The sequence below is a fragment of the Stigmatopora argus genome, chromosome 16, assembly GCF_051989625.1.
Source record: "Stigmatopora argus isolate UIUO_Sarg chromosome 16, RoL_Sarg_1.0, whole genome shotgun sequence".
NCBI lineage: Eukaryota > Metazoa > Chordata > Actinopteri > Syngnathiformes > Syngnathidae > Stigmatopora > Stigmatopora argus.
The window spans coordinates 109,406-121,886 of NC_135402.1; the positions used below are offsets into that span (position 1 = coordinate 109,406).

General features: G+C 54.0%; 2 protein-coding genes across 3 annotated transcripts in view; both read right to left on the minus strand.

Moving 5' to 3' along the window:
• The window catches only part of stoml2 (stomatin (EPB72)-like 2), a 42,807-nt gene extending 31,655 nt beyond the window's left edge, over positions 1–11,152 (minus strand). The window contains exons 1-10 of one of the 2 annotated variants that reach the window (XM_077622467.1): positions 10,952–11,152; positions 10,675–10,830; positions 10,332–10,431; positions 10,185–10,243; positions 9,998–10,099; positions 9,784–9,918; positions 9,465–9,609; positions 9,304–9,383; positions 9,098–9,226; positions 8,897–9,018 (exon numbers count right to left, since the gene is read on the minus strand). In XM_077622467.1, the coding sequence (XP_077478593.1) occupies positions 8,914–9,018; positions 9,098–9,226; positions 9,304–9,383; positions 9,465–9,609; positions 9,784–9,918; positions 9,998–10,099; positions 10,185–10,243; positions 10,332–10,431; positions 10,675–10,830; positions 10,952–10,996 (1,056 nt within the window). In that variant the 5' untranslated portion in view covers positions 10,997–11,152 and the 3' untranslated portion in view covers positions 8,897–8,913. Of the gene's footprint in view, positions 1–8,610; positions 9,019–9,097; positions 9,227–9,303; positions 9,384–9,464; positions 9,610–9,783; positions 9,919–9,997; positions 10,100–10,184; positions 10,244–10,331; positions 10,432–10,674; positions 10,831–10,951 lie in introns of those variants that run through there. The other variant, XM_077622466.1, reaches the window with a different exon arrangement.
• pigo (phosphatidylinositol glycan anchor biosynthesis, class O) lies at positions 2,141–7,764 on the minus strand. The gene is made up of 10 exons (XM_077623200.1): positions 6,776–7,764; positions 6,374–6,517; positions 6,162–6,285; positions 5,854–6,013; positions 5,577–5,750; positions 3,890–5,507; positions 3,617–3,820; positions 3,301–3,464; positions 3,080–3,150; positions 2,141–2,957 (listed from the first exon to the last, which is right to left on the minus strand). The coding sequence occupies exons 1-10, from the start codon at positions 7,302–7,304 to the stop codon at positions 2,828–2,830; spliced, it is 3,318 nt and encodes a 1,105-aa protein (XP_077479326.1). The 5' UTR covers positions 7,305–7,764; the 3' UTR covers positions 2,141–2,827.
• Positions 11,153–12,481: the final 1,329 nt, after the last annotated feature.

Consider the following 12,481-nt stretch of genomic DNA (forward strand, 5'->3'; position numbering starts at 1 on the left):
CACAGAGGAAGCCGGCTTCCCTTTGGGATGGGCTCCAATTGCCCTCGTTCCTAGAGTTTCAATCGTGTCTTCTTGGGTAAGATTGTTTTCATCCCCATGTCCGAGACGCGCCAAAAAAAATGCGCTGGGCGATGATCCAAAAACATAACATAATATGTTGAAGGGATGAGGGAAAATGAGCGTTCCAGATCAATTGTTGGAGTAAAACGGAAGCCAAGGGGTCTGCTTACGCACCCCGATAGGAGTTGTGCTTGAGAGCGTGGCCCTTGGCTTCAGACGAGGCCCCATTCTTTGTTTGCTTTGCGGACCGGGGCTGCATTGGCCATTCCGTGCGTTGAAGAGCAATGCTGCAAAGGATTTCTTTGGGCTCCAGCTTTTCACTTCTATCTTAAAAAGGACTAACTTTTCGGCTTTGCCTGCGTGCACCTGTATAGGGAATAATAATGATCATCATTTTAAAAAGCCCTTCCTTTCCGTGCGCTGGAGAAGACGGTCCTAATGAAAGGAAAAGCCATTAGCTGCGGATATCCTCACCGGCCCGCCTCATTAGCCGCCGTCATCCAGAGATTACGAGCCATTGGGAGTAATGTTTGGAGTAGGAACGCCGGCGCTCCATATTTCCATGGCAGCGGCCCAACGGCCAATGGAATATTTCATAGCCAAGCCAGCCATCCTGTGATCAAGGATCCATTTGATAGCCAGCCTTCCGGTGTTCAAGGCTCAGGGCTGTCAGCTGAGCTCAGCTCTGCTCAGCTCAGTTTAGGTCGGGTTGGGGTCGGCGGCCGGAAAGGTGGCAAACTATCCACTCAAATGCCATTTCGGGGAGCAGCCTTTCAATTTTGCCTTGACTAAATACAACGGGGCAGCCGAGCGGGTAGCGCGCCAATTGTGGGGTATCTTGGGGCTGCCGCTCGCCCGCCCGCCCGCCGGGGACTTTCAAAGCGCGCTAGCTAGCCATTTCTCAACCGAGAGCTCGAGTCCAAAAGGAAGCGCGATTCTCGAGCTGGCTTCCCCCCCCCTTAGACAGCCCTTGGCCGGGAAGCCCTAAATGCCCCGTACATTAGCGAGCGGAGGTTGCAGATGGGCGTTTGGAGGCTACGTCGGTCGGGACGAGACGCCCGGCAGATTGCGCGTCCATCCATTAGCCTAATGCGTTCCCGCCGTGCCCCGACGACGGCTCGGCCTCGCCGCGTCTCCAGGGGGAAAAATAAACGGCGCCTCACTTACAGTTGCTCGTGATGGGACGCGTGCATTGATCCCGATACTGCAACACTTGACGGTAGGAGAAAGAGGATTCGCGGGCCTTAAAAGTGTCTGGCGCCAAAGAGTTTGGCCACGGGACACGCGCCGCCGCCCCGGCCTCGGAGCCACGGCTTGATGCTCTCCGTATGGAATCGCCGGTGACTAGAAATGACACTTTGCACCTGCAAACCGAGCCGATGTCAGATCAATCGATTGAAGGAGAAAAGACTCTCCATACCTTTGGGTGCACTTGAGCAAAATGTCGAGGCCGGGTCTGGGTCGGCCTCGTTTGGCCACGGCGAGGGAGCGGGAAGTCCTTTGCGTTTCTGCCGGCGCTCCTCCTTGACGAGGAGGCATCTGGAGCCGGCCCGGCGCTGCTCTTTCTTCCCAGCGTGGCAGATGGCGTGCGGAAAAGCGTGCCCCGAGAGAAGCCAAAGTCACAGCTGCGGCTCATCCAAATAGGTGGAAATCTTCAAGAAGCGCAGAAAGATCAACGCCCGACACAGACCTTGGCCTTTGGCGCAAAAAGTCATCGGAGAGCGTTTGAAAGTCATTTCTACTCACAAGCGGAGGGACGGCCGGCCGGCCGCCTCCGTCCATCCGTCCTTCTTCTGCCAGGGTGTTTTTCCAGACGAGCGACAGGAAGCGACGGGATGGCCGTCAAAGGAAAGGCCAGTGATATCCTGGGCGCAAAGCTTCCTTCTCCTTCTCCAGAGTGGCCACGAGCTCTCGCTGGGACCGGACCGGACCGGACCGGACCAAAGGCTCAAAGACCAGACCAGACGCAGCGCTGAAGCTAAAACAACCTAGCTGGTTTCAGAACAACAACTTTCTGGCAGTTCCTCAATGACATAGCCGGAGCCCCGACTTAAACCCAATGGAGTTCTCAGACTAGAAATGGGTGGTCCATTGTTGCCGTTTATTTTTTTTAAGCACCTTTCAAAAAATACAAACATTCAGCAGCCGCACAATTCCACAGTCGAGAGGTCATTCATCGAAGGTAGAAGCTCCCCGTAGAGAATTGCAAAAAGGTTCTTTCATTGGACATCTACTCGTCGATGAGGCATTTCCCCCGCAACATGAGCAAGAACATTCCAATGGCCGTAGGGACGCCGTGTTTTTCCATTTTCGACCTTCGGGAAGTCCGGCATCCTTTGGAAAGGCCGTGACCCTCGGTCACGGATTCGGAGGGGTGCGCAAAGATATTAACACGTCACTTCTTTCATTTAAATGTCACCTCAAGTTGGCGACTATTGCATATTTGTTATTCATGGATTTGGATGGGTTCATGTCCTTAGCAGCAGCCACAGATGATCAAGTCTTAAAACTAAACGTCTGGTTAGTGCACAATGAAGCGCGACAATTGCTGCCTACGTCATTAAACAACGGAGAGAAAAATGTTCCAAAAGTGCACCTCCTGGTCAGGAATGGGAGTCGCCAGAAAAATCAACTGGCGGCGGGCGCCGAACCTAACGTCGCCGTTTGCCGTCCGGGTTTCGCCTCCGCTTGGAACGTCGCCGTTTGCCGTCCGGGTTTCGCCTCGGCTCCGAGATGAGATGCGGCGATCTCCGGCGGGCCGCCCTCGCTAGCGAGACGCATCGGGGACCAGTCTCTGGAACCAACGTCCGACGGCCACGTCCACTCTCAGCACCAGGGAGACGCCCAGCAGCAGACCCACGCAGCTCGCCACGAAGGCCGAAGCCTCGAAAATTAACCTGCGAGCAGAAAGACCAGACGCCCGGGGATGGCGGTTTTCTCCATGCCGAGATCGTCGACTACGAGGAGGCGGGAGACCACATATCTATCGTGGAGCAGGAAATTGCAGTGGAGCACTTACTTGGGCGCGAAAACTCCCCACACCATGAGGTGTCTCCTGAGGAGAGCAGCGGCGCACGCTGAAGAAAAGACCTGGGAAACAGCCAAAAAAAACAGGGGAGATTGAGCACCCAAGGTGGCACGCGGCCATCTCAACTTGGCTCCGTGAGACGCGGCATTCGAGACATTTCACATGGTGTCCATGACCGTGGTTTGATAGAAAACAAAAGTTGTTATTCGTACTTGCGCTCCTTGAAGAAAGAGGTAGCGCGTTGAGAGTTGCAGGAGAGCCCGGCGGAACATCTGCGGCTTCTCCCTCAGCCTCATTTCCATCACGGCGTCACCTTCTCCTTTTTCCACGCGGACCTCGCGCACCAAGGGCCAAAAGAGCAGCAAGGGACATCCCACTTGACGAGGACGACACATGGCAAAGGTGAGTTCTCTCATTCAAACCTGCCTCCATCGGCCCGTCTACCACGTCGATGGGGCAACGGATTCCCCGCCCGTACGTTTGGACTTTTCCGGCGGCTCGGTCCGTCCGCGTCGCTTTGGGAATTACCTGCAAACAGGATGTGCGAGGCAAAGGTGTTGAGGGCCACCAAGGAGGCCGGAAGCCAGGTGCCGGCGTGCCCGTCGGGGAATCCCACGAAGGCCGCTCCCCACTGAATGGAAGGGAAGGAAGGCAGGTGACCCGTGGCGTGGAAGAACTGGGAGGCCGTCAGGGACCACAGCACGATCGGGCTCCAGGGCACGTCGAAACCACCTGACGGAAAGAAGATGGCGCCTTTGAGCACGTGGAGGCGGGTCGGGTGCCGAGGTGGGCGACACCCACCTGAGTCAACTCCCTGCAGGCGATGCAGGGCAGTGGAGGAGGCGTGAATGTGCAGCAGAGCCCCCGTTTGGACCAGCAGGAGGAGGAAGGAGAGCGCCATGCCCTCCGGGTGCAGCTGCATCAGACCCAGTCCCAGGAGCCCGCACAGGAGGAGCAGCGGGGCCGAGTAGACGCTTCCCAGGCCATAAGCCTCCACGGCGGGGCCCTCGGCCGGGCTCCCCGTCGCCGCCGCCCCCCCTTCCTCGTTTAGCGAGTGCCGCATGCGCTGGTAGATTTGGGGGATGAGGTGGCGGAGCTCGGCCTGCGGGCTCATGCCGGTGCTGGCCCGGTAGCGCGGCGGCATGGCCGCCGCCACCGAAGGTCTCGGCGGACCGCCGGCGGGCCTCCTGGCCTTCACGAACACGCTGAGTGGATCCAGCCAGATCAGCGCCAGCCCCAGCCCCAGGAGAGCGTAGGCGGCCCTGGGGAGCACCAGCCGGGCCAGTCTGATCAGCTCCGCCAAGTTCTTAAAGTCCTCCTCCGGAGAGGCGCCCACGGCCCAGTGGAGAGCCACGCACGCCGACAGCGACGGGAGGATCCAGCGCGCCGCCGAGGCCGTCCCGCCCCGGGAGTTGAGGTTCCCGTAATGGCGCAGGCACCTTCGCAGAAGGGACGTCCAGCCGGCCAGCGACAGGACCGAGAGGACGTAGTAAAGGTTCTTCAGCCGGTTATCCTTCACCCGGGCCAGGGAGGAAAGGAAGGGCGACGGGCGACACGAGACGTCCCCCTCTCGACAGCCGTGGAAGAAGAGGGAGAGGTAGAGGCTGGCCAGCAGGGGGGCGAAGAAGGCCACCAGAGCGCCGCTCTCCTTCCTCGCCCGGGCCGAGGCGGGCTTCCAAGGGTCTTGGCTGGCGGGCGGGAGGAGGAGCAGGAGGAGGCCTTCCCAATTGAGAGCCACCAGAAGGCAGAGAGCCAGGCTCAGGAGCAAGAAGGCCACCACCCGACCCTCGGCCAGCACGTAGCTGTCGGAGAACGCGGAGACGCAGCGAAAGAGCGTCGCCAAGAGGGGTGGCCACAGAAGGCCGTCGGGGATCCTCCCGCCGGCGCCCGCCGCCGCCGCCGCCGCCCGAGCTCCATTGGCGGTGGCGGCGCCGGGGCGGAGGGCCCGGAACACGAGCGAGAGCGCCGAGGCCGAGGCGGACGCCGCCGCGCACCACGCCCACTCCACCTGGCCGCCCAAGAGCCGCTGGGCGCCCGCCGCGCAGATGCCCGCCGCGACGGCGACCTTGGCCGGGAAAGCGCCCTCTGCGACGGGCGCCCGCGACACGGTTTCGGACACGGCCAAAGACGCCGCGCAGGCCAGGGCCAAGACCACCACGCCGCCGGCCATCCGGAGCGGGCTGAAACGGGCCCAGATGGCTCGGCAGGCGTCGCGGACGGAGGCCAGGTAGGCTTGCAGCGCAGTCAGCAGTTCGCGGGGGGAGGAGGGGGAGGAGGAGGAAGGCGAGGAAGAGCGCCCCCCTCGGGCCAATTGCAGGTACTGTCGAGACAACTCCTCAAAGCGATCCCTGAGCAGATTCAGCGTCTCAGGGGGCATGTCGCGGGCCAGGGCAGAGTACGACTCCAGGAAACGGTTGACCTTCACAAGCACATTGCCCACGTCACCAAAACAAGCACCCAACACCTTCTGCACCGACGAATATCCAACCTGTTTGGCGTTGATCCACAGCGCCTCCAGCTGGCCGAGACTCGTCGCCTCCGCGCCGAGCGGAGGAAAGAGCGGCAGGAGAACCTGGCCGACGCTGCTGTAGGGGATAGGCACGCCGAGCAGCAGGGCCAGGGTGGGAACCAGGTCGGTCTGGGGCACCACGTCCGGTTCGTTCTGAAACGAGGGAGGGATGGTAAGGAGGGAGGGTTAGCTTGAGCATTTCTTCAATCCGCCGTGCCCAAACACCACGGAGAGCGCCCCCACCCTTTTGACAAACCTGCGACGGTGCCGCGGGAAAGAGCGGGACGGGACTGTAGAGGAAAATGGCCGAATCGGTCTCCTTCTGACTTTCTCCCCCGTGGTCGCCCGTGTCCGTCATGCCGTGATCTCCCATCACCAGCAAGATGGTGTCGTTTTGCATACGATCCATCACGGACCTGGAGACGAGGACGTCCGTGCGATGGACACAAGTTCCCGAATGACAGCTACTCGAGGACCGTCGTAAGCTTTGACGCGTGCCGTTTCACGCACGGGAAAGAGACAAAAACAATCCCAAGTACGGCACTTCTCACTCTACGGACGGACCTGATGACACCATCCATCTGGACCAGTTTGTCCGCCATCGCCGGGTGATCCGGACCAAACGTGTGGCCGCAGTGGTCCACTCCGAGGAAATGAGCGATCAAAATATCCCACCGATCGCCCGTCACTGTCGAGGGAAACAAAGCGACGGGCGCAATGGAACCGAAGCTGGCGAGGCAAAAGGAGGCTTGCGGCCCACTTGGGGAAAAACCTACTGGTGGTGTAGAGATCCTGGAGAATTCCGTTGTCCACCGTGTGGAGGTCCTTGACGTTAAAAGAGGGAAAGGGCAGAGAACGGTAGAATTTCTTGGGGAAAAGACTCTCCCAGGTGTCGTCCCCCATGAACACAACTCGTTTCCCTGTTCAAAAAGAGTGAGAGGGAGAAAGTGGGGAGTTAGTTTGGATTTTCTTCAAGGAAGGGGGGGCGGCGGTAGATAAGGGACAATAACTCGGACCCCCACCTCTCACCCGGTCAGTTTTCTACGTCTCCCTCCGCCGACACGCCCGAATCCAATCACCGGGAGCGGCCTCGAGTCCATCAGCGGATGGAGGAAGGAGGCGTGGAAAACATGACAGGGCTGGATGACGGACTGGAGAGGGGGCTCGAGCATACGTACCAACTTGAGCAAACTGGTGGATGAGATTGTCCTCCAAGACGGCACTGGATGCAAAGTTATTGCCCACGTCTACAAAAGTAGGCAAAGAGCCGGTGGTCAATCCCTTGATCCTCTGCATTGTGGTGGTGGGAGGGTCGGCGCGAAAGGGGTACAGGCGGCACTGGGTGGGCCTGGACGAGGCCGTCTCCTCAAAGACCCGCAGCTTGTTTTCCCAGAAAGCGGGCGAGGGCTTTCGGGGGTCGAAACGAGCGAAGTCGAGCTTCAAGGCGTCGACGATGAGGAGGACGGCTCTGGCGAAGCGCGGATGTCCCGCACAAAAGTCTCTGGACGCTCCGGTGGGCGCTTCGGTGGACGCTCCGGTGGACGCTCCGGTGGACGCATCGCTGGGCTCCAGCACGTCCGCGCAGGTGCTGGTGCGGTTGACCTCCACTCGAAGCAGCAGGAAGCCGCTCATGAACAGGTAAATGCCCACCAGGTAGATAGAAGTCAGCCAGAGGAGCAGGAATAATGATGACGGGAGCCCCCGCATCCTCCAAGACCACCCTTGGGCGTCAATGGCCACTTTTCGAACGAGCGCGACGTTGTTCTTTTGACGACGACGAAGACGGCGTCAACCATGGGGGCCGAAGTTGCGTGACAGACGATGTTCTTGTCGATCTTTGAGCTCAGCTCGCCTCCTTGTCGACGGGAACGCACTGACCTTGTCTTCGGACGGTTCCTCTCGTCGCTCCAGCAAGGGCGGACTTTATTGAATGGAATGCTTTTAGTAGATTGTGCGTCGAGAGTACGCGCCGTCAGGTCACCCGACGAGATACTGCTGTGGCTGGCCGGCTCACCGGCTAGGTGGGAACTAAAGCGCGCACAGAACGTTACCGGACGTTGCGTACAGACATTTTAGCGCGTGGGACTGACACGGAGGCGACGGGATACTGCTGTGGCTGGCCGGCTCACTGGCTAGGTAGGAACTATAGCGCGCACAAAACGTTACCGGAAGTTGCGCACGGACATTTTAGCGCGTGGGACTGACACGGAGGCTCCATTTTGCCTTGCAACTATATCCGATTGGCGTAAAGTAAGCCAGAGGCGGGCCTTAAAAATGCCCGACATGAATGAAAGTTTGACCTTCGGTACACTGGATTTCCTGAAACAAACGAAAGGCGTTTTTGTTGTAACTTTTGCCCCTCATCAAATAAAGACCACGCTCTAAAGCAGTTCCTCCCCACCCACCTTTTTTGCCCTGCGGCACACTTTTTGCATTGAAGAAATCTCAAGGGACACCACCATCTGAAAATATTTTCATCTAAAACTATGCCACCTATATTAACAATAGTCATTCTCATCAAAGTTTTATCAGCAGGAATCACATAAGCCTCCAAAATCTCATTTGTTCCCTGACCTAATCTCACCAAAAGTGGATGTCTGTGCACACTGAACAACTTCCGTTTCGAGTGATGCAAAAATAAGTCATGTCATGTTTTTTTAATCACATCATTTTATGACTTTTCTCCAAATGTGACTTAAATCTCCTAATATTACGCCCAAAAATATTGTGCTCACAGACTTTACGCCGCCAAAAGTTGATGCCCTAGAAACCAAACAACTTCCGGTACGTTAGAGGAAAAATAAGGAACAAAATGACGTTTTCACAATTTGAATCTTGTAATTGTACAATCTCTAATTTAAAGTTGATCATATTTTGATTTTGCTCGGGGCACAGTGCTTGGGAAACACTGCTCAAAAGAACATGTGCAACCAGTGGGGATAATGTTTGATTGATCTGCTACTTCAATGCAACAAACTGTCCACGCGGTCCAGCCACTCAAAAGCTACAGCAGTTGAAAAATGGACCTCCTTTATTTATACGAAGATGTGAATTCAAGTCTTCTTGAAATAATGAAAAGCAGATTTTCACATGGATGAACGAAAGCGGTTAAAAAATAAAACAAAACATGACTTCAACACAATGTACTCTGGAAAAACGACATTGTCAGTAACGCGGTTACTGCAATCGGGAGAATTGCCGATTTGACGGTCATTGAAAAATCCACTCTCGCAGCTCCAGGCGGTCGATCCCAATAGTTTGTCATCTTACTTGTTAGCACAAAACTTCAATGGCGATCCGCTGCAAAGAATACGCTCTATTTACTAGATTCTGCTTGATCCAAAACATCTTCACTGCTCTCTTGCTCTTCTGGCAGAATCTTTGAACTGGTCTTTGCTAGCGTGCCGTAAATGGTCATGGCCTGAGGGGAGGAAAAGGCAGCGCGAGTCATTTCAAATGACTTCAGGAAACATTTTGTCTCATTGCCTATCCGTCCGTACCTGTGTAACCATGCTACTTATGTCCCCGGCGTTTGAAGGAAGAAGAACGGTGTTGGACTCTTTGGCCAGCTTGGAAAATGCAGACACGTACTGCTCGGCGACACTTAGTGAGGCTGCCGCGTTCCCATTCTGCACAGGAAAAAAAGAACGAGGAAAGAGTTTCAAATGTGCCGTCACATTCAAAGACCAAAATAAAAAGCCTTTACCTGCTCAGTCAGGGCAACAGATAACAAACGGATGGCCTTGGATTTGGCTTCGGCTTTGGCCAAAATGGCTTGGGCTTCACCTGAAGGCAAATAGTAAACAGTCATTGGCCATCAGCGTAATATTTGTGCTTCCATTTGACTGCTATGAAGGAATAAATGACCTGCCGCTTTGTTGATCTGCTCTGCCTTTTCACCTTCCGAAGCGAGAATCTGAGCTTGTTTGCTTCCCTCCGCGACATTAATGGCCGATTCCCTCGTCCCTTCCGACTCCAGCACTGTGGCTCTTTTTTTTCGCTCGGCCTCTACCTAGAGAGCATTTTACGGTAGGTACGTCAAAAGGCGGTCACATAAAGTCGCCGTAGAGAGTGCAGTCAGTCGGTCAGTCAGTCAGTCAGACAGACAGTCAGACAGTCCGTCCGTCCGTCAGTCCAACTCCCGTGAGGAGTTTTTAGGTCACTTCAAATCTCGTCCAAACCTCACCTGCATTTGCATGGATTCTTTGACACGAGGTGGGACGTGAATATCTTTGATTTCATAGCGCAGGCAACGGATTCCCCAGTCATCGGAAGCTTGGTTAATGGAGTGCACAATATTGGAATTGAGGGACTCTCTTTCCTGAAGGGGAAAACAAATAGATATGGTTGTCGTGTCGACAGCAAGAAAATGTCGAGTGAGAGTGCGTGTGCCGTGTCACCCTGAAGACTTTGTCCAGTGTTAGTTTTCCCAGTTCCGAACGCATAGTGGTCTGTGCCAGCTGCGTGACGGCATATTCCGGATCCTCGACGCCGTAACTGGCCTGGGGTACGTATGAATAACAATGGCGGCGGCTGACACGGGGAAAAGGAAGACTCAAATATGTCTACTTCATTTGATCACCTTACTTTGAAAGGGTCCAGTATCCTTAAGTACAGAACTCCGTCAATCTGAAGAGTAACATTATCTGCAAAACAAATTTTCCGTGATTTTCCAAACGTGTTCCGTTCCAAAAGCCGCTCGACGGGGCCAAATAGGAAGACGCGTGGACTGACCCAAGGATACTGCAGACTGCTCCGGGACATCGATAACAATTTCTTTGAGGCTTTGCACGTAGCGGATGCGATCAAGTACTGGTATGAGGAAATTTAACCCCTAGAAAAAAGGTTCAATTGTCAGCGTAACAGTGAGCGGAGTGCAAACACATTTCCACACATTTATTGCAATGTAAGTAGCTATGGCAATTAGGTGTCATCATTTAAAGGACTTATTTGAGTAGTAGCAACTGTTGTGGCCATTCAAACAGCCGTAAGGGCCGAGACGCCGGCCAAATGCTATCATTCTCTTCAGGGATAAAAACAAAAGCAGGAAAAAAAGAGAAGAAACAAGGCCACTTACTGGTTCCAGGATGCGATGGAAACGACCCATCCTTTCCACCACCCACGCTTCTTGCTGAGGCACAAAGAGGACAACCGTGTTTATGGGTAGACTACTGGACGCCCATCGCTGCTGAACCGGGGACACCCGCAAACTCGGCACTGTTCGCCGACTTTGCTAGAAAGCGCACAAACATGATGGCACAATCATAAGAATTCCGCAGAAAATTCCAGCACTTTTGCTGACTGACGCTGTGCGTGCACGTTTACGACAGGTGAGGAAGGAATAGTCATTTTACCTGGAGAAGAGCCCCGCCGGTGCGGAACACTGCCGTTCGTATCATCGTGTAAACGTGAAAGGAATGACTGTATTATAATCGTGGAAAAGGACCAAAATCGACAAGAATTGCTCGCTGGCTCGCTCACTCAGTCATCTCGATGTGACCTATCGGGAAAGTTGCATCATTGGTGCCACCGTAAAAAGTCCGCCACGCCGAGCAACAAGAAGGTGGCATCAAGGTTCCTCTCACGCCGCTAATAATCAGTCGAACTCACAGCAAAAGTAAAATCATCTCCATCTTTTAAAAATAATAAAAATAAATAAACAATAAAAAAACGTTTCTACATTGATTTTCCCGCACCGGTGTTTTTAGTCTATCAGTTTGTTGTTGTAGTACAAAACTATATACACATCGTGGCACTATTGTGCATATTTTGACGCTCCCGAATTTTCAGATTCATGAGTACGTACTATGGGGAGATTTTCTATTAATTTATTTATTTATTGGATTGGATTGGATAACTTTATTCATCCCGTATTCAGGGAAATTTAGTTGTGACAGTAGCAAGAGGGTGAGGATGCAGAAATAGGAAAGGCATTTTAGACATAAATAGATAGGCAATAAGTAAGTTAATAAATAAATACATGAATAAATATGTAAATAAATAAGCGTGTTGCTGAATATATATATACATACATATATATATATAAATAAACATACGTGTACATACACATATATACATACATATATATAAGCACACATATACATACATATAGATGTACATGCATGCATACGGTAGGTCTTAACACACAGCCATTTGTTTTGTTAAAGAGCCTGACAGCTGATGGGAGGAAGGATCTGCGGAAGCGCTCCTTCCTGCAATGAGGGTGCCGCAGTCTATTGCTAAAAGATCTTCGGGGGGACTCCACAGACTCATGCAGGGGGTGGGAGGTGCTGTTCATGACGGACATCATCCTGGTCAGCCGATATCAGTCAACAAAGGCTGTGATGACTCCCCTGTACTCCAGGTCGTTCCCGTCCGTCACTCGTCCAACAATAGCGGTGTCGTCAGATAACTTCTGGAGGTGGAAGGTGTCAGTATTATGTTTGAAGTCTGATGTGTAGAGTGGGGAGAGCACTGTGCCACCTTGTGGGGCCTTGTGGGGCCTTGTGGGGCCTTGTGGGGCCCCCGTGCTGCAAGCTACCACATCAGACGTACAGCCCTGGAGTCTCACATATTGTGGTCTGTCAGTGAGGAAGTCCATGATCCATGCGGCTAGGTGGTTCCTTACTCCAGCCTCTTCCACTTTCCCTCTGTGCATCAGGTAGGTGGTAGCATCTTCCACACGTAAAACTAAAGGATAAAAAAGCTGTAAAAACACAGAATACGAGTGAGGGTTTAGGGAGCTACTGCAACTGGCAGCCGCTTTGAACGGCGCCTATGATGCACAAAGACCCTCCTCCCCCAAACATTCCTAGTATACGAAGGCGTTGTCCATGAGAACTTTGCAGTATTCCCTCAGCAATATTTGACTTTGCAGTAGTATT